This window comes from Etheostoma cragini, chromosome 12, assembly GCF_013103735.1.
Source record: "Etheostoma cragini isolate CJK2018 chromosome 12, CSU_Ecrag_1.0, whole genome shotgun sequence".
Taxonomy (NCBI): domain Eukaryota; kingdom Metazoa; phylum Chordata; class Actinopteri; order Perciformes; family Percidae; genus Etheostoma; species Etheostoma cragini.
Window position 1 is genome coordinate 13,503,764 of NC_048418.1, and position 26,313 is coordinate 13,530,076.

The following is a 26,313-nucleotide window of genomic DNA, read 5'->3' on the forward strand; positions in this document are numbered from 1 at the left end:
CTTCTTCTGCGCTACTGGCGTCAGCTGCTTTCATAACTCTTACAGAATGATCAATAACAATACACTTCATAATCCATAGAACTCATGCACTGAACAAACTTGGTACCATGCTTACCATTGCTTCCACTGTTACTTTGTGCGAATACCCATGTTAATTACCCAAATTCAAATGACTTACTCTTACAGGGACTACAGGTAAGTATTTAGCGAGTGATCGTAGCTACAAAGATACTGTCTCTTTTGGTGTCAAATTACCTCTTTAACATATATATATATATATATATACACACAAGTAAGTAATGCATACATCCAAATGACATAAAATCATTAAACTAACAGCTTCAGTCCTGACTGAGTAATCTATGATCTTGTCTTATTACTTTCACTGTTTTTAAACCTCTTTGAATTCTGCTTATGAACTGAATTATCTAACATAACTAGTGTTTGACCCATAGCTGGCTACTGTATTAATTTCACATGGATTAGAATTGAGGTTTTTATCACTAACCAGCATTGTTAACACCTTAAAATGGCAACCCTATCTCCTTACCCAAACCCAAGAAAAAGCTTAGTCACTTAGTGATTTTTTTTTTTTTAAACATAATGCACTGTAAAAAATAAATAACTGCGGAGACAAATGCTTTATCATGCGTAATGCACAGATGGTTAGTCAGCTCTCCCTGCACAAGTGCGTTGAATTAGTCCTGCCTCCGTGGAATAGCTCACAGGGATAAAACACACAACCTGTTCCCCTTTCTCCATTTTCTGCAACATCACTGAAACACACACAGTCTGACCCCATATTCCACTTCTCAAAACAGCAAACGGAATGCTCTTTTAACCTTAATGACGCTGAGGCTGTGGCACTAGCATATACCGGATATTAGCTAGTTAGCTATTAGTTGGCTCTAACAGCGCCATCTAATGGCCCATTCATTCAAGATTTGGCTTGGATGCTCAAGCCCCTATGCGGAACAACTGTGTCATAATTGAAATAAATCTTGGCCAGATACACAACTTCCTCTTTCAACAATCCCAGACCGGAAGTTGGTCCTCTGTAACTTGCACATTTCTTCATATTTTTCAAAATTCTTTGGACAACTTTTCGTCATGAGTGTCAACAGATACTACCTGCAAGGATTCAAGAAGATTGCAATCATGGCGTATGAGGAGTTTGAAAGAATGTAAAACACATGAAAATGCATAAAGTCAAAATCGCTGCCTTCCAGTTGGGTGGAGCTAATAAAGGTAAATGGAAAATGTGTCCGCTATGATTAGAGCAATATGCGTATCAAATCTGGTGAAGATCAGAGTAACTATGTCCAAGTTAAGGACTTCCAAGCATTAGGAGGCGCTATGGAGCCTACTTACAGGTATGGGCCAAATCGTTGAACAGTCTCGAAAAGCTCCCTAGTGTTTATTTGCGCACCAATTTCTGTGAGTTTTTGTATATATTGAGGACATCAAAATTGTGCCCAAGTGCTGAAACCAATTAGGGTACGCTATAGAGTACCCAGACCACTCCCAAGCCTAAATGTCAATTCAGATGAAAGAGTTTAATATTCTGCACATGGCTGCAGGATTTTGAGAATTTTTGTAGCTCCTAAAGTCCTCAAACAAGTCTTTGTAAACTGAGAAATTTCCATGAAAATCACCATATTGTAAATTCTAAAAGTTTCAAATTTTTAAAAATAAATATAGCTTGATAGTATTCCAGGTGATATGCATGTTCCCTCAAAAGTTAGTGTTATAAATGATTACTTTTGTTGAATTTAGGTAGCATGTTAGGGGGTGCAATGGAACCCCCTGGCAACCCCCGAGACTGATCACTACAGAACTTAGATTTTTTATAGATTTGACATGTATGCAAGTTTTTGTGAGTTTTCCCGCATATTAAGACCCTCAAAAATGAGAGAGACAGAGCGGAATAATAATATTTCTTTCAAAAACGATAGGTTCCTTGCTATGACACCGTTGGTGCCCTTGCACTTCAGTGCCTGGGCCCTAAACAAATACATTTTAAAGTGGGAGGAAAACAAACAGGATTTTGAAAGTGCGTTAGTGATTTAACCAATTTTGATTTATAGTAACTCTGTTCTCTTTGCTAAACACCTCCTAAAAAGCTCCTAAATCCATACTAATATGTTGAGAATTGGAATTTTTCTTCATGAGCATTGCAGCATTGCACACTGGAAAGTGTTGCCATAAGTCAATTCCATCTGCCCCAAGCGGTTTTCTGCTTTCTGCTCTTAAAATACAAATGTCACATTACGTAGCATTAATTTGAATGCAAAGAATCTTATTTTGCTGCTGCCACTATTGAAAAGTTGCTGTCAGGCAGGGATGTCAAATACATGCACCCGCAGGCCAGAACTGGTCCAAGAAGGGTCCAATCCACTGGATGACCTTGCAAGTGTGTCAGATTTAGATATTAATTCCATTTTTTTTAAATAAAATGCATTACTATTCCTACTGGTTCCCTGGGGGTTGTGATATCCTCATAAGAGTAGCAGACCCTATATGTATATACTATTATAGACTCACGTGCCTACATACAGCAGGCTATGTAAGACAACCCTGTCTTTAAGTTTGTGAAGCCATTCTGAAGGCTGCGCAAAGCGTGTGCTCCTGGCTTTTGGCAACATCAGCCTGACAAGGAACTCTGTAGAAAATAAGATTTTAGATCTTGATGGGACGGTTTAAGTGTTGTAGTACTCATACTGGTGATTGGTCTCAAAAACACTCTTTGAAAGTCTTGTCTCGAAATCGACCGCATTTTTACTCTGTCTCGCCTTGGTCTTGAGTAAAGAGGACTTGGAATTTTATTTAAAGACAGTCAATGCCACAACTGAAGGGATATCACTAAATTACCTCTGCGTGGTCTAATTATATATGGTAACATCATTACTGTGATTGGATGTAAACCTTCCTGCTTCAAATGCAACCAATAACTTAAATCCTTTCTAATTTGCTAAGCAGTAATTTGGAGTTGAATATCCCCGGTAAAAATAATGTGCAATTTATTATTTTTAATAGTATAAATCACAGTTGAAGCTTTTGACAGTGAACTCATAATTGATGTGAGTTTTCATACACAATATTACAATTACCTAGTACATGCAATGAATGATATGTATCTTGGAAGCAGAATGGTTTACATTATCACTTTAAGTGTCTGGTCATAGTAGAATAAAACAAAAATTAACGTTTATACATTTATTGCTGCTTTTTTTCCACATAACTCTGTATACGGTAGATTTCTCACTGTTAAACAGATAAAGGGCCTCCTGAATGTGTGGTGAGGAACTGCAAAATGACAAATTCAGTTCAAAGTTAGTTATTGAAAGTGGGCTTAACAAGATATGCAAAGGAACTGACAGAGGCTTTGCATTTCCAATCCATGAATAAAAATTGTATTGCTGAGTTTTTTTTCTGTAACTAAGACAGATAGTAGTGCTCCACTTTAAAATAAGCTTGAAGGAATTATAGGGATGTTATTGCTTACCCAATTGGCAAACACTTTACTATAACCTTGCCCTGCTCCAGAACAGACTCGGCTGATTCGAGATTTGAACAGAACAACTAATCTTAGAAATGAACAAGTACTTTAAAACAAGATCAATGTTTGCAAAAATGCTAGACTTATTACTCTTTGATTTCTCATCTGTCCTTCTCACTCTTTTCTTGCAGGGAGTGCTTACAGGGAATGCATGGATAATGGGACATGGGCATTGAAAAGCAATTACTCCAATTGTGAACCCATTTTGGAGGAGAAGGTTAGTGTGATGTCACAATCCTGTTGTCCCTTGTCTGTAAGTAATCTGTTATCCATCTTAAATAAATGCTCATCACAGCTTCTCATCGTAACAGAAATGTCACACAGGGAATACCAATCAAATCTAGCCAAAGTAATGTGGTGGTTTGATCACTTCAACTGAATTGAATTTTGTTTTTCTACAAACTGTAGTGCATTTAAACTGTTTAAACGGTTGCTTCCATATGACTTAACAAATACATAAGTACGGTCTTGCCTTTGTCTGTATAAGCAAAGCCCGGGGCCAAAACGTAAAACTGATGAATTACACGTAATGACTTTTGGCCTGATTACCTCACATCATGTCTCCTAATTATGTGTATTTCTGGGCCTTGCTCTATTTTCTCAGATCATTTTAAGCCATGACATCTGAAGGGCTTTCTCTCACTTTAGTTACACCTCAAAACAAATAAAGCCTAGCTCGATAAATACACCTTGGTTATAATTATGTCTTTTAATATTGCTAACCTCTTCTTTTTGTGTTATTATCCAGTAGTTGCATTCAAAAAGTGATTCACGTCTTGTTTTTACAGAGAAAGTATCCAATGCATTATAAAATAGCCCTGATCATCAACTACCTAGGTCACTGTATCTCTGTGGGAGCTCTGGTCGTGGCCTTCATTCTTTTCTTGTGCTTAAGGCAAGTACAGAAATAGTTCCTATCTAAATGTGTCCTGTATGCATGAGACCTCATAGAGGACAATCAGGGAAATTCACATATAGTGCTCGGACTGCTTATCATTAGCTCTCTCATGTCACATGCACATGCACGCACACACACACTGCACACACATTGCAGATATTAAACAGCCGCTGTGTTGTGCACTATGGTTGGATTGATGTGGGCTTCTCAAAACAAATATTGATTTCTTTAAATTACTTTTAAGAGATTATTCTCGGCAATTCAATGAATCTGCATTGAACTGCATTGAAAGTAAATTAATAAAAAAAATTGATTGGATAAATGAAATTACTCAATAGATAAATTAACAAATTCTTTATGGACTGTTTGCATGTAATATTGTAGCCTCTATCTGTTGTATGAATGGACAATAGCTTACAGACAGTATAATCAAAGGCCAACATTATTCAGCCCTAATCCTACTTTTGAAGAAGTTGTACCGACTCTATGAATAATAAGACATTCCTTTTATTATAGGAGCATACGATGTCTTCGAAACATCATCCACTGGAACTTGATCACCACGTTCATACTGAGAAATGTGATGTGGTTTTTGCTTCAGTTGATTGACCACAATATTCATGAGAGCAATGAGGTAACAGCATTATTTTACAATATTGTGTACTGCATGCACTAATTATATAAAGCCATTAGACATTCTGAAAAGGTTAAGCTACACACAAATTTATATCAAGTATTTCTGTTGCAATTTACTGAGTCTTGTGTTGTTGTTGTTTTCAGCCTTGGTGTCGATTAATTACAACAATATACAACTACTTTGTGGTGACAAACTTCTTCTGGATGTTTGTTGAAGGATGTTACCTACACACAGCCATCGTAATGACTTATTCAACAGATAAGCTCAGAAAGTGGGTCTTCCTTTTCATCGGCTGGTGTGAGTATGTCTATTTTGAAAGTGCATTAGTAGCACTTCACTCGGTTTTCGGCTCTGCGAGATTCAGTTAGGTACACTTACATTATTTTGAATTTTGAATTAACATAGTCATAAACATAAATGGCTGTAGAAGTGTTATCTTAAGCATGGGTATGGGCTTTTTGGTATAACCTATTTCAAGTTTATATAATATTTTTCTTTTGGAATTTTTTTACATTAATTATGCGTTCGCCCAGCCTGCCTATGGTCCCCCAGTGGCTAGAATGGTGATAGGTGTAAACCGAGCCCTGGGTGTCCCTGCTCTAGTGGCTACAAATTCTGCACCAAGGCTGAATTTCGGGAAGAAGACTTTAGATTCAGTATTAGCGGACCACTAAGGCCCATATGAAAGCATCCAAAAAAGCACTATGTCATGGGACATTTAAAATTACAGATACAGTAGTAGAAGCTGAGCTGGCCAGGCCACAAAGCCCAATTTAAAGTCCAGTTTAAATTGATACTTTCTGGCCTTAAATGCATTGATTTTGTAGATTGTTGTTTAATGACTCCAAAATCCATATAAGTAATTGGGTTTTAAAGCTTATTCTTTATCTTGAACATAGTCAAACTCCATTTATTAGTTTTTAATTTTGATCTTGCTCAGCAGATTTGCACAGTTGTCATGTTCAAATTTCCATAATTACTGATATATTGTATGTGTGTTGGATTAACTGTGTATTTTTGACATAATAATAGATGATACATACTGTAGATTGAAGATATTTGTAAATATCTGCTCAAATGGCCACTTTCAGAATTTGATAAAGTGTACAGATTTAAATTAAAGCCATACTTTGAAACAACTGAACCTCAGTTTCCTTTCTCTCCAATTCAAAGCAAACCTTCGCTTGACTGAAAACACTTAATTTAAAGTCTTGAAGCAGAGGGAGACATTGTAATGCTGCAGACTCAAGATAAGGCTTTAAGTTCACAAGAGAACAGAGCTGCAGCGAAGTGTGAAAAATGTCATTTTTTTTGCTTTTTTTGCTTGACTTGCAGTAATAGAATGAACATGTAGCAGATGTCCCATCACAACCACATAAATTATCCATGCTCACCCTAACTTCAACTACAGTGTTAGAAAAAGTATGGTGTCAGATTATTCCATCTTGAGACAGAAAAACATGTGTGTATGGTTTCTTGAGCCAGTCTGACATTTCCTTTCAGTCAATTAATGTAACGTACTTTGTGTGTTCCTACAGGATGAAACATATACACATACTTATACTTTAAAGCATCTAGGTCATCCTAAAATGACTCAACAGAGATTTATAAACATAAGAATGGAATAGATTACCAGCGGATGACATATGATTGATAATGACACATGTTAGACATGATTTGGGGCTTCATTTTGGCTTTAAAATAGAAATAACCAAAGGCAGAAATCAATCATATCAATCTAGTTTTAATGACTTGATTAAAGTATGAAGTTACTGACAGCTTGTCGTGATTATATTGTCTGTGCAGCTTCCTCTTTCAGTAAATTCAACAGATCAATACAAGGAAATTTACTTAGCACTCCTGCAGCAGGTGTAGTTTAAACTAAATTTTAATCCATAATATCTGTGCACATACCATCAACCGTACATTAAATATTGTACAGTTTTAGAATGTAATACATTGAATAGATAAAAATTACTTGTTAAAGGTCCCATATTGTGCTCAAATTCAGGTTCATAATTTTTTTTATGTTTGGCTTTCTACTAGAACATGTTCACATGCTTAATGTTCAAATAGCACATTGTTTTTTAATGGCTGCTTTTCCCCTACTGTCTGTCTGAATAAACCTGTATTCATCCTCTGAAATGCTTCTGTTTCGCCCAGTCTGTTCTGATTGGTCAGCCCTTTTGGGTCTTCTGCATCTGTACTCTGAGTCTCTGCACCATCATTGCAGCCAGGGAATCACTGTAGTGGGAGTGTAGCATTTTTACCAATATTCATGTAGTATAGTTGTGACACCACAACAATACAGACAAATTCCTGACGATTTAAAGGCACAGTTTCTGAATACACTGTGTACATTTCTTTGTTGATTAAGGATTTTGATATTTTCACAGTATTTAGCACCTCACACTGCTTTATAATCATAAAACAAATGGAAATCTAACTATTTACAACTCAGGACAGTTAAGAGTCATCTTGAAGTAGAAACAGGGAACTGTAGCGTATGGACTATATAATACAAATACAGGTATATATATATATGAAGTATAATCTGTACAATTTATTTAGTTTTGTATGCTTTAAACTGCTGCATTGTGTAAACTACATGCTAGTAAAGAGATTAGATTCCTCATTGCATCCCTGTCATAAGTCTTGAGAGATTGTTCATTAGAATTCATTAATGAAGTGATGGAAGTGGAGCAAATTAGATCTGTCTTCCACCAGAGGCCTGATAGTTGGGATCCAAATAGGTTAAGACCTGTACTTGTTCAGCTCCATTAAAGTTGATATTACTCATCAATTTACCTTTTCAAACATATGTTAACTTTGTCTATAAAATATGCCGGATGTGATAAGCTTTCTGTCACCTGATTTGTACACTCACTAACGATATTTGGCTTGAAGCTAAATTAGCTTGCCAGCTCACAGGCAGAGTGAAAAGTCCAGAATGAACTGTTCGTTAAAAGAATCAGTCTCCTTGAACTACAGTTCTGTGGGGGAACAGTGAGCTATCCCAAAGGGCATCATTGCTTATATTTTAGTACAATCTTACTGTGCAGCAAAAAGGTTCTCCTGCTGTACAGTTTGTAATATGCAAACCACAGAAAAGATTAGGTTGTAGTAGACACAAGTGTTTGTGCGTGAATAAAATTAAAAGCCATGGGAATTATCCCTATCCTATCCCTCTTAAGTCTGATTTAAAAAGAGGATGACAGCTCAAGTTCAAATGGTTTTCTTTTATCACTGATGATTCAAGCATACTTGGTCTTTAAAAAAAAGACTTAATAAAATATAACCCCTTTTGCCAAGTCTATGGCAGTCCATCTCCTGAAATCAGAACACTGCCGTGACCAGCACCTAATTTTTGGTGTGCAATGCCTGCTGATTTAACAGATTGGTGTTGAAATGTAATCCATGTTCAGATAGAGCTGCGGTGGGCCCACGTGAACGATGGAGGAGTTACCATGAACTTTTCTTTTTCTGAGATGATTTCAATTGATTTTAAAAATGATTTCCATACAAATGTCAACAGTTTGGCCTTCATCTAATATATTTTGTCACGAATCATTCTCATAATGAAAATAACTCTGTGTATAAGTGTAATATTTACTTAAAGTTTCTATGACAAGCACCCACTTCCCCACCCTTCCCTACAGCATTTATTTATCAGATTCAATTAGGCTACATACTGTATATCCATAATTTCTCAACCGAACCTCTAAGAGGGCATCTGTGGTTCCTGAGATGTGTAACATATTACTGTGAAGCCAATTCAGACTTAAATGTTTTTGTTTTCAGAAGAAAAGAAAGAAAAGAAATCTGGGAAGGAGAAGGCTTGGAGGCTTGCCCCATTAGGCTTGTTCATTTTCCCCATTGTGATCAGGCTGCACACAGTTATCTGCTACTGTACTTTGGAAAACTAAATAAATTGATCAAATTAATTCATTTTTTTACTTTAGGTTTTTCTCTAACAATATCATTTGCCCCTCATACTGTACATGTTTTCTGACTAACATGAATCCTTTCAATGTCTTTACTCCAGGTATTCCATTCCCTATAATAGTAGCTTGGGCTATAGGAAAGTTGTATTATGAAAATGAACAGTAAGTATCCAATAAATAGGTATTTGTATTTGCCAATACTATTATCTTAAATATGTTCTTCATGTGTGTATTGATTATTTGTTTCCTCCTGTCAATAGATGTTGGTTTGGTAAAGAGCCTGGAAAATATATGGACTATATTTACCAGGGACCAGTTATTCTTGTGCTACTGGTGAGTAACAACCAAGAAAGGCATTGCACTGTGCATCCTCTACCATTATTTTTCACCTTAATTGTTAAATCCATTTATCATATAAACACACAATTTACACTAACATGTGATGTATCACTAATGCCTACTTGAAGGTGTAAACTGATGAATAAATATTACCCTAAATGAAAATGGTTTCATAATGAAAGTCATTTCCATCATGCATTAGCTTGTTAGAAAGGTGGAATTAATCTAGTTGATGAGTTCAGGCAACCCAACACATAATAATAATCCAAAAAAATAAGATATTGTATTTATTGGAATGTATCCGCTAATGATTTTGTATAAGCTGTTACCAGCATGTAGTTTGGCAACCAGTTCTGATTTGTGTTCTTCTCTTACACATTGTTGTTAAGACAGGAGATGGCATTGACTTGTGTTGCCCTCTACTACTAAACTCAGGATGTAATGAGCAGATTATGTTTGCTGCAGAAAATTGCTCTTGGTTTATTTCAGTGTAAGCCATTAGCATGGGGTCCAAACTAATTATTTTGTTTTTGTTGTTTGTCTAGATAAACTTTGTTTTCCTCTTCAACATAGTACGAATACTTATGACCAAACTAAGAGCTTCAACCACGTCTGAAACAATACAGTACAGGTGAGTTGATAGTTTGGATGATGTTATAAATGTAGAAATGACATGACATGATTTTTTTCTTCTGATTGCTCCTTACAATGACAACATGTAGTCTTTTGAGACTGAATAAACACGTTTTAACCTCAAATCAGCTGATTAGAAAGCCGACTAGGATTACATTTGTGTAATCAGTGTCACAGTCACTTTAAATTCTGACTGGGCGCAATGCAGTTTTGGCTATTTCTTTTTCTTTTTGCTCACAGGTTTCTTATAAAGCTCCCTCTACAGCTTTGAAATATATATTTGGCAGTTCCAGTTCCTCTTTCACTGTTCCTCAATGCTTTCTCAGCTTTCTGCTTCTTTTCGGCCGGCTCAGCCATGACGATAGTGTGAAAAACTCCATTGCTACCTTGTTGCCGGTTCCTGAATGTGCGTATATGTGCAGTACCGGGAAGCAATTTGTACATCGCAAGACCTGATATCATGCGATATCAAGGCATTTTTGCCAACTCTAGACATCTACAAAAGCCAGACACGATATCGTATTAAGTTGCTGTCAGCTGCACATTTACCACTTGTAAGCACACAACATCCTGAATCTTGCACCCCTCGGTGTGCTACTAATAACTGACAGTCTACTAATAACATCACCATTGGCAAAATACCTCCACTAATTAAATCCATACTTTAACGTTAATTTATAACTGTCAAGCCACTAAGCCTGTTGAGAAATGAACACCTCTGCTGAAGTGTAAAACAACTTTGGTGGGGTACAATGGTTCAGGAGAAAGCTCAGGCAGATACCACAGGCCAAGCAGTTGGCTCGTTCCAAACAGGCACTTTTTGAATAGGCACTGTACTAGTATAAAGTTAAAAACGTAAAGATTTAGAAATGCATTGTTAACAAATAAATCATAACAAAATCATAGCATTTTATAACTGTCAACCCACCCTTTGTTTTCCTTGATGGCCAAAACTTGATTTCTGAAGCATTGGTAAATTACTCATTAAGCATTTGCCTCTAGTTACCTCTTAAAACGTCTTAAGTGCCTTAATAAAATGTGGTATGGTATCTTGGAAGGCAAGCATCATTTCTATGTTAAAATGTACTTATTTGATTAGGACAATGCACATTTTAGTCAACATTTCTGTAAATGCGCCGGTGTTAACCAAACGGTTCATTTTTAGCTGTAGTCCTTGTTAATATCATTATTATTTCTATGGTGAGAGGAAACCAGAGCACCAGGAGGAAACTTACGCCAACACAGGGAGAACTTGCAAACTCCAAACAGAAAGGCCCTGAAATCCAAGTTCTTATTATAATGTTTTGTATAAAGGATGCTGCTGATTTCCCTCCCTGTCTTCACAGAAAAGCTGTGAAAGCAACACTGGTCTTGTTACCTCTGCTAGGCATCACCTACATGCTCTTCTTTGTGAATCCGGGGGAGGATGACATCTCACAAATTGTTTTCATCTATTTCAACTCCTTTTTACAGTCTTTTCAGGTAAGCCTGAGGATTATTGTGCAGTGTCAAAGTAAAAAAAAAAAATCTAAATGAACAATGGGAGTCATGCTGATTTCTTAATGTTTTTTTTTTACCACAGAGTTGTATTACTTCTTCTCAGTTATGAGTCTTATTGTGGGAAGATGATTTGAAGTAGCATGCTGGCTGTGCTTACAGTACACACAGTGGCTTTATGTATTTAGCTTAACATCTTTTGGGTTAAAATGTAAGACTGAGTGGGTGGAAAAAAACAAATTTCAAGCCGAGCTTCTTTTTAGTGAAAAATTATATTTGGCATGACAAGATTTTCTCCTAATATCTCTCTTAATTTATTTAGCTTTTCTTTTTATCACTGCATCTGAATTGTCTGATCTTTAATTAAAGGGATGCTTAACTGATAAGCATTTGATAAGCTTTGCGTCAGTAGAAAACCGGTGGTATTTTTGAATGACCGTGCTTTCCTCCGTCATGTCCCCCTGAGACTAGATTTCTTTGCATTGTGGGTCTGGAAAAAAGCCTCTGATGATGTAAAAATCGTCATTTAGCGTCAGTGGAGGCATTTTTGCCCAGTGGCTGTGGACTACAAGCCAGCTAGTTGCGCATGTTTTCAACCCACCCATAGGGGGTTGGGCACTTTGCCGAAGCAAGTTGATTGTCAGCCATCTTGGAGCAAAGCTACAGCTCTCTCTTTTCAACAGCAAACTTTTACAACTATTTTTTAAACTTTTACTGAACCTATAATACCTGTGCACTAAATGTAGACTGTTTTAAATATTTCAAACGCGTAACACCACTGGAGCCACGGTGAAACCTTGTTTTGTGTATTTGGTTGAAATGACAATAAAATAGACTTGAGTTGAGTTGAATGCTTCACTGTCTGTATTTGTCTGTAAATGGTAGGCGTGGCCTGGGAGTTAGAGCAGCATATCATTGACTTATTTTAATAGTGATGTGTCTTTTTCTGCAGGGGTTCTTTGTGTCAGTCTTTTACTGCTTTCTAAATGGAGAGGTGAGTCACTGAAGTTTTGCATCAGGCTCAGTATTTATGAATTTAATTACGTTGTGTAAATGTGTTTCATGATCTATGATCTTAATAAAGACCCACATGGATGCCCTTTGATTAGTTAATTGTTTTTTCCTACAATCCTCCTAGTTACAATTTTGCTAAGTTCAAGCAGGGGGTAGAATCAGGTGGCTTTCATAAAGAAAAAGAAAAACTGCTGAAATATTTTCTGTTTTAGTTATTAGATTACACATTAACAGAAAGAAAAACTTTGTAATTCATCTGATTATAATAAATGCAAATTGCTAGAGGTCCAGGTGTTTGAAAGCAATTAATGCCATTATAAGAAGAACACATCAACACAAGTTGATGAGGAGTTGCAATGTCACCCGTCTCACAGTTATTTAATACAAATGAAGATTGTCGTTGGCAAATGTGATTACGTGGAATTAGGGATTGTTTTTATTAGGGGTCCTAGCCCGAGGATGAGCGGTTCACACGGCAGGGCTGTGGAAACCTGTTTTGATAAGGATTCTTCTTCTTCTCCTCCTCCGTTATTATTCCTCTCCGCCTAAAACTGCAGACTTAACCGTACATGGTGGTGGCGTGCCATTTTCAGGATTGGTCCAAAACTCCGCAAATACCTCAGACGCAAACATTGCCCTACTTCCACCACTAGGTGGCCCTATAGCAGAAAATAGTTTATATCTCGTGAACCGCTCATCCAAACTTCACATAATTTTACAAACAAACACATTTTCTGTACTAATATTAACCCATCTGTCTTCTGGCCTTTGCTTCCTATTTAATAAATATACACAATAGGGGTATCGATCTTCTCATTTAGCACACGCGTTTCCCAAAATGTCAAATTATAAATGTGTAAATAAATTTAACAAAAAGAAAAAGTTCAAAGTTTTGTTAAAACATTTATATCTCATTGTTAAGTATTCATAAGTAGAATAATATCATATTCCGGCTCAACCTTATAGGTACGTTCTGCAGTAAGGAAAAGGTGGCACCGCTGGCAGGACAACCACGCCCTACGACTGCGAGTGGCTCGAGCCATGTCCATCCCCACGTCTCCAACCAGGATAAGCTTCCACAGCATCAAACAGACCACAGCTGTGTGACAAGAACATACTCTCCACAACAACATCTAAGGGAACAGACGTAATCTGTTTGTCTAGTACAGACACTGAAGTGACTCGCAGAACGGACTGATTCCTCCAACAAGGCCGTGATGTGTCCAGTGTGAATAAAGAGCCAGGCAATGTCTCGTGTCTGGTGAAAACTATTTATTGCGTCTAAAAGAAAACTTTGACCATAAACGAAGTCAAATGGGCAAATAATTCTTGGAAAATGAATGTCCCGTGACATATTGTAACATGTGTCAGAGTGTTTGATGTTTTCTGGTGTGTATTTAACAGCCTTAAATGGCATTATCAGCAAACTGTCACATCATACTCAGTCTTTTCATCTTACTGCTTAGTGGTTGTTAGTGGAACAAGATAATCCTACAGGATTTGCAGCAGGATACTTCAGAAGCTCACGCACATGTAGACATCTGTTCCATTGTTACTTAGTGAGAGACGTTGACCGAGCTGCACTTAAAATGCTGTCAGATTTATATTTAGTGCAATTAAAGGATGAAAGAAAGAAAGGATAATTATACATATAAAAACTATATGGTTTAAAAGACATAAGATTTAAAAGGTGCACTGATTTCTCTTGTGACAAGACTTTTCAACACACTCAACACATGGTGATCCATGTATGATACATATGAGATGGTTTTATACAAACAAGCCATTCTAATGAAGCCTCTATATTGTGTCTTCAGAACAGTCTAAGTCTTCACTTAAAGCCTGTGTTCTTTTACACTGTGTTTTATCTCATACTGTACTGTGAACATTGTGAAAATACTTGTCCAGCTTCCTCTCTTTTCCAACAAATTGATGTCACCTCTATTTTTTGCTTCCCCTTTGCTAGGTTTTGCTTTCTTCCCTTTCTCCTTGGAGGTGGGTGTGAACAGTTTAATGTGTCGTGTTAAAAGCTGATAGATGATTAGTCATCTATCAGCAAATTACATCTCTCTTACAAACGAGTAAAGATAAGATTATTTATTACATAGACTTGGGGTAAATGTGGATGGAGTTATTCTCAGTCATTATGTAATGTATGTGTATGGATTCTCCATGCAGGCACAGTGGATGCAGATTCAATTATTTTGGCTCTCTGAAATCCTTGTGGCTTTCTACTAATCAGTGATACAACTAAGCTGCTGGTTTAAGACAATATAAGCTTGATGAAGTGAGCACCAAACACTTGCCTATAAAGCCCACTCTTACATCAGCTCAGGTTGCTCACATTTCAGTGAGAACAACCATCTATCTGCAATATCTTTTTTTTCTGTAAAAGGATGAAGAGGGGAGAAGAAATGTCAGCTTTGAAAAGTATTACAAACGATCAAATAAGTCTGAATTATGTTGCAAGCTTAGGTTTTGATGCAGATGCTCCTTTGTGTGTCCCTAACATTTACATAACATCAGAAGAGGATTTCTGTCAGGCGGTACAATTAGGAATGTTTAAAGGAATACTTTGACATTTTTGGATACATACCTATTTATGTTCTCACGGAGCGTTAGATGACAAGATTGTTACCACATATCTGTCTGGTATTTGCATGTTAGCTTAGCATAACGAATGGAAACGGGGAAACATATAGCTTGGCTCTGTTCAAAGGAGTCTCTATTGGTTGCCTGGCAACCTTATGAAACCTCATGGAACATCATAAACTATGGTAACAAGCTGCTGGCTATAGTTTCATATTAAACCAACACTCACATAAGTTATTGATCTCAGCAAGAAAACAAACAATTTTCAAAACAAATAATCTTGGGTGTAGTTCAGTTGGAGTTTGTATTTATTTATTTGCGTTTTTTTGTAGTGATTTGCAATGTTATTTGATTCTTTTATCAGAACTAAATCCACTGGATCTGCTGTAGATTTGTTTTTTTTAAAGTAAGAGAAAAAATACGGAATTTCTGTCGTCAATTTAGTTTTGAGGGAGTTAAATGTATCATAATTTCTTGTAGTAAATTGTAAGTTTTTATATTTGAAATGTTTAGTTAAATTACAGCAGATGTTTTGTTCATCCAAAGCGATTTTGATGTAAATATTGTAGTGTAACTGTTTCCAGCATCACAACTCCTACAGCGTATTTTTCCATTACCTCATCACATTATGTAAACATGAAAAGTACATAATCAAGCCTATTTCCATATAGAAATAAGAAAACAATTTGTTTAAAATCACCAAAGAGACAAACCATGTCAACCAGCATTTCCTATTGTCTACTTATTTTTAATGTCACCACTGCACTTTGTAGACCCAGTTTTTAACTTTATTTTGTACACCATTTATTGTACATGATGTGATGTCAAATTTGTTAACTTAATACTGTACATTTGACTTATAGAAAACCTTGTTTGTTTAACCACCCATGTTGCCTTACAAACAAAAGAAAATGTAGCTAATGTCTCTGTAAATGACGTTTCATTGCGCTCTTGACATTTGTATGCACATGTGAAAGGGAAAACAATTGATTTGAATAAAATTCAAACATTTTTGCTCTTTGGCTTTTCATGTTTGTGGTCTCATACGTCCGAGGGAGCTTGTAAACAAGTGATTTAAGTTGACAGAGTACATGATGCATTAAAGTTATAATTCAGTTATACTAAGCAATCATCAGCTGCAGAATGCACTAATGGGATTGGTTCAGTTGATTCATTTCCTATTTATCCCTCTCTCTCTTCAACCAGTGTATTGAAAATAAATGCAGCATTCTTGTAATGACTCAGTCTTATAATTATTCTTATGAGACTAGAATATGGCAGCTTCACTGGCAAATCGCATGTTACTTGTAAATATGGTGTTCAGTGAGATAAAGTGTCCTGAGAGAGTGCCTGGTATATTATGAATGTTGATACAGTTTCTTTCATTTCAGGCTGGGCAGGAGTGAAGTAGAGCAGAAATTACTGCCTGTGCCAGAACCCCCAGGACTCAATACAATGAGCTGAAGACTCTGATGCAGCCTAATGAAGGCTTGTTTAGACAATTAATGCTTTTCATGGTTGACAAAAGCATGAAAGGCGGCCAGTGGATATGATGTACTGGAGTGTATCAGCGCCAGAGGCATGAAGCACATCTGCACTGCATTTTGGATTATTTGCTCTGAGCTCTTTTGTGTGGATACTAAACTGCATTTCATAAGTCATTACCTCGGCTAAAAATAAATTAATGGCATGACAGCCTGAGGCCTCCAATAGTCTTAACAATGCGTCATTTAATATGCTATGATCAGGTCTTTCCTGTTACACTATGCACCCCTTTGAAACAGTAATAACAACTAACTTCAAGTTGATAAGCTAACGTTTCTAAAGACTTAATGAATTGTTTTCAGAAAGGATGATCTCATGAACACGTGCTAAGTGGCATTACTTTTTTCAAGCGTGTTGATATTACAAAGGGTCCTTTATCATTGGCATTTGGCAGTACTACTCAGCATGTGAAAACAGCTGTACAAGGTTTTCTGTGGCTGTTGTTGGAGTTTTTTTTTTTTTTTTTGACAAAACTTAGACTTAGACTTGCTCAAAACCTAGAATATGGCTTACTTAATTACACTTAGGTTCCACTGGAATTGTGTTATTGAACTATTTGTAGATGGATCTATTTTAGAGATACAATTACCTTTCTTAAAATTGTGTCAGCATATCCTCCTTTTTGTTATTTGAGCGGTTGAGCTGTAGTTGATTAGTACCACCTCCTTCCTTTCATCAAGGTTGAGCTTAGCTCGCCATCTGAAGTGATTTTTTCGTGTAATTTTCTGCAAGCCATGAGCTAATCTTGCAAGAAGACACACTGACAATCTATTATGAACAAAACAGATAATGTAACAAATATGATGAATATGATATGATATGAAATGAAAAAAATGTGCATCCTTGGCTGCCAACCCATTTTCCTGCCCCCTTCTCCTGAAGTTTAAATTCCCCTGATTTTAGTAGGTAAAATATCAAAAGTGGCCCACTAATTGAACTTATATTATTCCGCTGAATGATGTGTTATAGTGAAGGGAAAAGCATGTGTCCCGCCAATCCATTTTGAAAGTGCAACAGATTCACACATTCTCACTCCCATTTTGTAAAACACGGACACTTGGCCAGGTGCGTTTAGTTATTGGTGCTAAACGTCTACTTTAGCATCATGTCTAAACACGCTTATCTAAACACGCATGGTCAGGACTATTGGTGTCACGTTTGACGCAGTTAAGGAATATTTCATAGGTTGGGCATATAAAAAGGTAAGTTTCCGTGACACACGGGACAAGAACGGGCCAGTTGGGTTTAGGAAAAGAAGAAAGCAACATTTGGGTTTAGGAAACATGACACGCATCGTGAATCCCAGTCTTTGGGGTGATGGTCCTGTGTCTGTTTGACCAATCCACCACTTGAACTAACGTCCCTTTGCGGAATTTTGGGCTTTCACTTTTCACTCTTAACACTACCTCATCTTCAAGCACTGCATGAAACTTCAAAAACAAGTCAGGTGAGATCCAAAAAAACACCTGCAATTAATTAGGATGATTTTACCAAAAGCAAAGTTCTGTCCATTTCCACAGAAAAAAAGCATGAACAGTCATTCTAGATTGTCTTGCTGCCATATTTTATATTTGAAGACTATTCATACCTCAAATTTAACATAACCAGCAATTAAAATCTATTCTTATCTGCAACATTTACAACTGAACTTTATTTTCTTTTTCTTACCACTCTTCAACAATTGCAAATAAACTCTTTTAGTCATTTTTGACTAAAAGAGACGCTGTACAGAAAAAACACATTAGGCTCACATCATTTTTATCTGCGCTGTGGAGTGGAAATAGGTTTGAGTGTCAGCTGTTGACCTTAAATAGACAGGTGTGTGCCTTTCTAAATCCTGTGCAACCAATTGAATTTACCACAGGTGGATTCCAACCAAGATAACAGATCAGGCCCTGTTTACATATACATGTTTATTTTTTCTCAAACGGAGAAATTTCCCTTCGTCAACACGCAAACGGAGAATTTGCCTCTGAAAAAAAGTATTTCTGAAAACTCCGGCCAAAGTGGAGATTTTGGAAATCTTTGTTCACACGTTTGCATGTAAACGGAGGTTCAAGCAGCCGAGGAACTGAGGAAAGAGAAGAGAGAGGAAGTGATTTGTTGCTGTTGCTATTTTCTGATTGACTAAAGTGGGCATGCTCTTGACGCCATATGACCAGTATGTGTATTAATGAACTCTTTTCTGAAAACTGTGTGGAATATGTCATTTTTTTACGGGAGAGGTTGAAATGCCCGTATGTATACATTTATATATATATATATATATATATATATATATATATATATATATATATATATATATATATATATATATATATATATATATATATATATATATGTAGCTGCAAAGGAAATTTAAAATACTTTTTCGCTTTGTTATTATAATGGGTGTAGATTGATGAAGGAATGATTTTCAGACGATTTTAGCACAAGGTCTGTGACGTTGAACCTTTTGCTTATGAAATGCAGAGTGAATGCTGAACACTAATGCATGGCATTAATCCAAAATGTCAAACAGCAATGGTTTAGCTGAGGTTGAATACAGTTCAAATGCACTTCAACAAGTAGAGCATTGCTCACATTAAATAAATTATTCCATGGATAAAGCCAGTTTACTAAAATACTCTAGTGTGAAGTTGAGTCGTAATTCCCCAGCAATGGTGCTATCCTAGAGGTCGAGTTGCCCGTGCAACAAAGAATGGCTAAATATTACTGAGGCTAAAGAAGAGTGCTGGCTGACATGATCTTTCTCTAAAGACTATGAGGAGTGAAGGTATGATGAATCTTTAAAAGCATATCGTTGAAGATTTCACTCTATTTTCGTATTTAACAGTGTAAACATCATATCTTCCAGCTAAAATAATATTATTAGAGCTACAAAATATATGTTTTTTCAAATTAAAGCTTGAGGGAAAATAAAGGTGTCTAATTGTCTTAAGCTTCTAGTAAAACACTTTCTATTAGTCAGGACTGGTTCTAGTGGCACAGAGAGTCTGAGTGGACTGGTTATACTGAGCTTGCCTTTAGCAAAGAAACTGATATTCCATCTTGCAAATCATGCATAAAACACCAAACATTCAAGCAGCAGTGTAACAGCACACAATTCCAATCAGATTCTATTTGTTATTAGGTTGTGTGGTTTAACTTTAATCGTACAGTGAATGTGGGGTTGAGATAAGGAGAGAAAGAAAGAGTGGTTGTACGACCAGAAGTAATTGAACGCAGGTTTTGCATTTTGTGAGGGGAAACATATCTAGCAGTTTGGCTAATTAGGTTTATTGTAAGTCTGTATGTGTGTTCATAGAGTTACATTCATAAGCAATGAATGTTGCGCTGATTGGATCAAGTGGAAATTTGATTTTAAATGGCATTCACTTTTGTGGCACCAGTGGGATGGATGGGTCGTGAAAGGTGAACTTTAGAGATTTATTATGCTTTCATATGATGAAAGCAGGACTGGAGCTTTAATGGAGTGAAAACCCACAATCGAGCTTTTAGGGTTCTTCATTCATTTGGCAAAGTAATGGCATGCATTTATTTCTCCCACAGTGTGTGCTGAATCCATTACTTCCACTAAAAGAAGAAATCATTTGACCAACAGTTCCCCCTGCTGCCTCTAGAATGTAATTACCACTACACAGTTTATATAACTCGAGACACTGATTCAATACTAATGTTTTTTTCTCAGGCCTACCTACAGCACCTACAGTGGTTTTCTTTAAGTATGAGTCCTTGAAGGCAATGCTGTAGCCTTTTTGTTTTGTTTGCATTTGTGATTGGTCCCTTGTCTTGTGTCCGTATGTGTGTTTGTGTGTGTGTGTGTGTGTCTGTTTGTGTGTGTCTGTTTCTGCATGTGTTGTTTTGTCTCCCTCCGTCCCGTTTTTCCTCTCTGTGATTTTGTGGCCCTGAGATGCGTTCCTGTGCCGGTGTGTTGTTTGTAACTGTTCGTGAATGTTATGATAAAAAAAATTTCTGAGTACAAAAAACATAAAAATTTAAATTTGATCACAAAATAATCAAACAAAATACATGTCTTATGTAGGTAATATAGTTATTAAGTACACCTTGCTTAAACTACAGTCTTAAATAATAAAACTGGATTGTCATGATTATATCATATACAATTGTACAATTGTCTTTATTTTTATGGTAATTGTATGCACTGCTGTTTCTTTTGTTCAGTTCTGTCCCAAAGTGAATATGTCTAAATAAAAAATTATTTCTGTGGGATGGCCTTCTTTTCTTTCTTGTTTCCCTTTTATAATTAATTTTCCCTTTATTTTTCCTGTGCCTACCCTTTATGTAGCCTATATCTTCTTTTCTTTCAGTGACATTAAACACATTTTTTATTGTATGCCTGTTGGATATCTCTGGTACAAGATAAAATTATACAACATATTATTATATATTTTAGATTCTGCTCACTGGCAGCACTGTGTTTTTTGGCACCAACAGGCCTTTTCATGGAACACATTTTGACTTACACACACGTCACAGTAGAAAAAGCACAGGTGTGAAACATAGAATTAGTGATGGCCTAATTCTATTTAGCTGCTTTGATTTCAGTGTCCTGGGTATCGGGCAGGCTGACTAGCTGTCACACTGTCGCTTTCACTGGAACACTTGAATAGAGCAGAGGCACCATTAGTGTTATTATTTGCACCTGTGCCTTTCCTCTTATGACAAGTAAATCATGTCTGCTTAAAAAGGCCTTCCTGCCAGACTGAGTACATGTTGGAAAAGTGTTTTTTCTAATGAACTCAGTACTATGTGTCAGAGTTAAACTTATCATAGTGAGACACAGTGTGTATGATTCTCTCTTTAATAAGTTGTAAATAAACACTATTTCTATAACAGTTGAAAAAAAAAACACCATCAATATGATTGTATTTATTTACCATAATCTACAATATGGTGCAATGTGTGCACGGCATCAACACAAGTTGTTTTAGATCCATCGTGCATGGAAATGAAAAATATACAAGATTGGATTTATGGAAACATAGATCTGCTGTCAAGAATTCAGGGCATTGGTTTCCTATATGAAGGAGAAACAACTCATTACTCATTCATATTGATCTCCTAATGCACAACAATCAGGCTGAAATGCATTTTTGCCAATTTTAAGATGCCAAAATGTATTTTTCAAAAGCTTCATAATTGATGCATCCATTAGCATCCTCCTGGTTTTGCATCAGCTGCTCCACCTCACCCTCACTCATCTTTTCACCTGTGGTCCATAAGGAAGAAATCAAGACTGTCAGCTCAGTACTCATCATTAAAGTGACGGCTTAGTAAAAAGGTGTGGAAAGTCAGTTCAACTCACCCAGTGTTGCTAGAACATGCCTGAGTTCAGCTCCCATGACTGTGCCATTTCCTTCCTTGTCAAATACCCTCAGACCCTCCACAAAGTCCTCATATGTTCCACGGTCCTTGGCCTTGCAAATGTGTTGGAGCATGGGTAGAAACTGGTCAAAGTCAAGCATCTTGGTCTGCATGTCTGTGGGGGGGAAATGGTTTTACCAAAAAAAAGGAAAACTCGACAGGCTATGACCGATGTTGAACAATTTTAACCTTTCTCTGTATTTGACAAAAGTTGCCTTTGAACCAGTTTTATTGCAGTATGATTACCAATCTGTAAACAATAGATTCACTCAGGTGCATACAGTGCGACCCACCTTCAGGCTTGGGCTTTCCAAGGACGTTCATGATCTCTGTGTTGGTGGGATTCTGGCCCAAAGCCCTAATCAGGTCACCACACTGAGCGTAAGTGATTTTCATCTCATTGGCTGGTGTCCTGTCAAACAGCTGGAAGGAATCTTTGAAGTCTGTCAACAACAAGAAAAACAGGTAATTCCTTCTGATTCAAATTCAGGTGATTGGGATTTAAGAGTGCATGCAGAATCTCAAGGAATTGCTTCAAAGTAATAATGCAAATGGAATCCCTCGGATAAAATGGTCCTCTTCTAGAGACGAAAGCAGAAAGATTCAATTGTTCCACTCTAACTTTGCCTTCATCTCCTTTCAAATGGATTGACTTAGATTAAAACATATCTACGAACAGCTGTTGCTTGGGTAGCATGATCACACAAACCACTTCATCCCTCTATAAATAGCTTACACTCCCAGTGCACAAATGGCAACTATAACAACAACTTGACCTTACCCTCAATTTGCTCGGGGGTGAATTCCAGCTAATAAGAGACAAAGAAAATAAGGTGGTTAGATGCTGCTAAACGTTAAGGAATTAAAGCAGTTTTCAAGTCAAGTCACTGGAATTTACAGTAGAGGAAATTAATTTTGACAACAGAAGAAACTGAAGACACCCCCTTCTCACAGTCTGTCTGTTACTGTCCCCTTCATTTGAGTTTATTTTTAGATGCTACTTGTGGCAAGAAATGGTTGATACTGAACCAGGATGTAAAATGCCATTTTAACAAGGTCAAGAAATCTAAACCTGATAATTATGTCCTGTACCGTTTTGATGCACTGAATTTAAACGCGCTGCTCATTCAACACCAACCACTTGTTAGAAACATAAAGGTGGTTTAAAACTTTAAGAAGGACATTTTTAAGTGAATACTTAGGGATGTAGTGTCCGAATGTAGGGTTAAATCAATTGTAAAATATTATTTTGGTGTTCCAGAAGAGAAGATAAATGGTAAACCAGTGGGTTTAACATTTGTCAGTTTATACGTCTGACAGTTCAGTTATGCTTCAAAAAATATTATTGTTCTGAATACCCCTGACAAACGATTTACTGTTTATTTTGTGTCCTTTAGTGTCTGTCTGATGTCTGGATATCCACCAACCCCCAGCCACACCATTAAGCTTTGTAAACACATTATCCTAACACTTATCTAAGCATGTTTAAAAATGGATCGTGATGGATGTAATTATCTACATTTTTCCTTCTCCTGGTTTTTCCACCCTTTTGCCCTCAGAGGAATGGTGCGGGTGGTCGGCTATTCAGAGACATAATGAAAGTCATATTTTGTGGCTCTAACCACGCTCCATTGTAACATGGCGGCTTGCTTAACCAGGAAAACATTTATCCGTTCAGGAAGGGGCCATGTCAGCAGAAGATCTTTCCACAATGTCTGGTATCAGCTAGTTTAGTTCTTAACCTCCCACTACGAAGTAGTCACAGCTTCTTTAACTGTAGAACATTTCATTTTGCATGGTTGAAGGTCAATAAAGATCTGAAATAACTAGAATTATTATAGAAATAACCAGCATTACCATAGCCCATTCAAATGCTTGCACTGCCAAGTTCTGTTCACATGGGGTCTCTGAAGCTCTTTCAATACCAGCTTGGCTGGTTACTATTTTGTATGAATTCTCCTTAGAAGTAATAATCCTATAGTAAGTATAGTAAATAATAAATAGACGTTTTACTATGGTAACAATAAAAAATCTTAATATTTCTAATATTTCCAGTTTGAGTAACCATTAGTCATTTAAAATATTAAAACACTCTAATCTATCTAACTAAGCAGGTGTACAGTTTCAGTGCGTAATATTGTTTTTTTGTGTAGTTTTACCGTCACTGTTGCGGGGTCAAACTCTGGTGTCTTTGGACGTTCTGGCTCTGGTGGCTTAGGTGCTGGTGCTGCTGCAGGTTTTGGCTCTTCCTTCTTCTTTGGGGCCATCGCCAGAAGCTGTGAGGAGACAAAGTATAAGACCAACACAGACACAAAGAGATCCAGCACACTGCGGTTAGATGTGGCCCAGTAGAGGTTAGGCCCCTTTATCCACTGGCCACAGATGTCATGTCCTCCACCCCCTGCAATGCCCAACCACACTGCCAACAAAAGGGGGAGGACTATAAAAGGATATGCCTTTGTGCTTCTATTTAAGACAAAGGTTGTTGTTGTTGTGGGTGTACAGCACCAGGATATGAATGATGAAAAACTATGTTGGCTGAAATCCCATGCCTGGGAGCTTCTGTTAATCAGGAGGTGTCCATCAAAACAAGTAAGACATTCTGTTACCTCCCTTATCTTGGGCCAGTGACCATGCTTAGGGAGTTTTGGTGGATATCAGTGAGGAGGGAATGAAAAAAATGATTACTGGACAAGATGGGGGGAAGTTGTTTAAATTAAAATGCCATAATGCTGTCTGACTGCAATTCCCAGCAATTAACCTTGATTATTATTTTAAAATTGCAACAAATGACATGGCAGTATTCACTGTGCAACTGCTGTGCAAGGACATGATGATCATTTATCTGGTCTGAGCAGAGAGATTTGCAGAGCATTAAACTCAAATCCACTGACCTAAACAGGATTCACAGCATGTTGTGTCTGTCTGGTCTCAGCCTTTTGAGTGTAGTTACATTTGAACGAGCCTGTCTAAAAGATAAGTGTGAACAACATAGAAGCCAGGAAAGTAATCTAGGATGACACTAAGTGCCACTTTGTGAAGCTGCCAGTCACACTTGAATGGACACAAGCTTTGTAGACCGAGCCACGAGATATTTTTGGCATTTGAATCGTTTCAAAATAAAGATTTATAAAAGGCCTTTAAAATAACCATTTCTTTCCAGTAACAGTTGTTACACTACATCCACACTATGACATGCGTATCCACATACCGTATAGAATTACACTACACACTAGCAGTCATGCCTCCAGCAACAGATTTCTCTGTTCACAGGACAAACCTCTACCTTTTTTTTTTAAGTATGTCAACACATTTTTTACGTTTATCCTGAATGGCTTCTATGTGAGGCTGCTCTTCAAGATCCATCTTGAACTTTATGTTTTTGCAATCAATCAAAGAAATACCTCCCATGTTAAGTGCTTAGAAGGGTGTAAGAAATAATATAACAAACGGAATACGTTTTGTTTGACATTTTACTAATAACTACCATGTGAAACTAACAAAACGCCTTACTGTGAATCAAAGAACCACCAAGGATAATCGCTCAAAGAATGTTTAATTTCTTTGGGGAACAGTTGGACAGCTCATTAGGTTTCACAACAGCTGAAGTCATGAATACAAACCAAAATACCATAATTATTAGGGTAGGTTTAAATTCACTCATTTAAATATTGTTCAGTGTAGCTAAAGGCTCAAAGGTTTTCAGCATTTTTCTACAGTTCACTATTTGGAGGGTGGGGTAGGTACAATATGGGTAAGAAAATTACTTTTAGTTTCTACATGGGAGTTGTGATCAGTTTGATTGAGTATCTATTCATGTGGAAAATAAAATATGAGTCATCCATTAATTAACAAGAGTGAAAGCTAAAAAGAAAGAGTAAACTGATTATTCTGCAACTTCAAAGGCTTGATCAAGCTGAGTGTCCGATATCCAAAATCCATTAACGAGGATGATCATCAGTGATACAAATTCCTTCTTGCATTTCTTTGTGCTTTGGATAAAGGATTTTTCAACTTCTACAGGTTGATTACCTACAGTATGAGTCCACAGACTTCACTACATCCCTTTGTCTTTGCACCACAAATATGTTGCGCCACACACAGCTGCTCTGGGCCTGTATGTAATGCATGGGCTCCCAACCATCTCATGTGACAAAAGTGGCAACTAACCAATTCAACAGTGACAAACGGTAAGTTATGGCATATCCATAGTCAGGATGTGCGTTCAACGCATGGCCTTCATCATTATTTTTTAAGTTTGCAATGC

General features: G+C 36.9%; 2 protein-coding genes across 3 annotated transcripts in view; one reads left to right on the forward strand and one right to left on the reverse strand.

Moving 5' to 3' along the window:
• LOC117954716 (corticotropin-releasing factor receptor 2) overlaps positions 1-14,205 on the forward strand; it is a 28,475-nt gene extending 14,270 nt beyond the window's left edge. Inside the window, exons 3-12 of the mRNA XM_034888675.1 lie at positions 3,691-3,776; positions 4,348-4,454; positions 4,974-5,091; positions 5,238-5,391; positions 9,140-9,200; positions 9,299-9,371; positions 9,923-10,008; positions 11,357-11,492; positions 12,460-12,501; positions 13,488-14,205. Coding sequence (XP_034744566.1) covers positions 3,691-3,776; positions 4,348-4,454; positions 4,974-5,091; positions 5,238-5,391; positions 9,140-9,200; positions 9,299-9,371; positions 9,923-10,008; positions 11,357-11,492; positions 12,460-12,501; positions 13,488-13,628 — 1,004 coding nt within the window. The 3' untranslated portion in view covers positions 13,629-14,205. The remainder of the gene's footprint in view (positions 1-3,690; positions 3,777-4,347; positions 4,455-4,973; positions 5,092-5,237; positions 5,392-9,139; positions 9,201-9,298; positions 9,372-9,922; positions 10,009-11,356; positions 11,493-12,459; positions 12,502-13,487) is intronic.
• A 7,331-nt stretch (positions 14,206-21,536) lies between these two features.
• Positions 21,537-24,448, reverse strand: myl13 (myosin, light chain 13). 2 transcript variants are annotated; one of them, XM_034888738.1, is made up of 6 exons: positions 24,206-24,447; positions 22,828-22,855; positions 22,340-22,489; positions 21,988-22,161; positions 21,780-21,891; positions 21,537-21,699 (listed from the first exon to the last, which is right to left on the reverse strand). In XM_034888738.1, exons 1-5 carry the CDS (start codon positions 24,311-24,313, stop codon positions 21,785-21,787), a joined length of 567 nt encoding a protein of 188 aa, XP_034744629.1. In that variant the 5' UTR covers positions 24,314-24,447; the 3' UTR covers positions 21,537-21,699; positions 21,780-21,784. The 2 variants fall into 2 exon arrangements, with proteins under 2 accessions (XP_034744629.1, XP_034744627.1); XM_034888736.1 differs by having other exon boundaries at positions 21,648-21,891; positions 24,206-24,448.
• Positions 24,449-26,313: the final 1,865 nt, after the last annotated feature.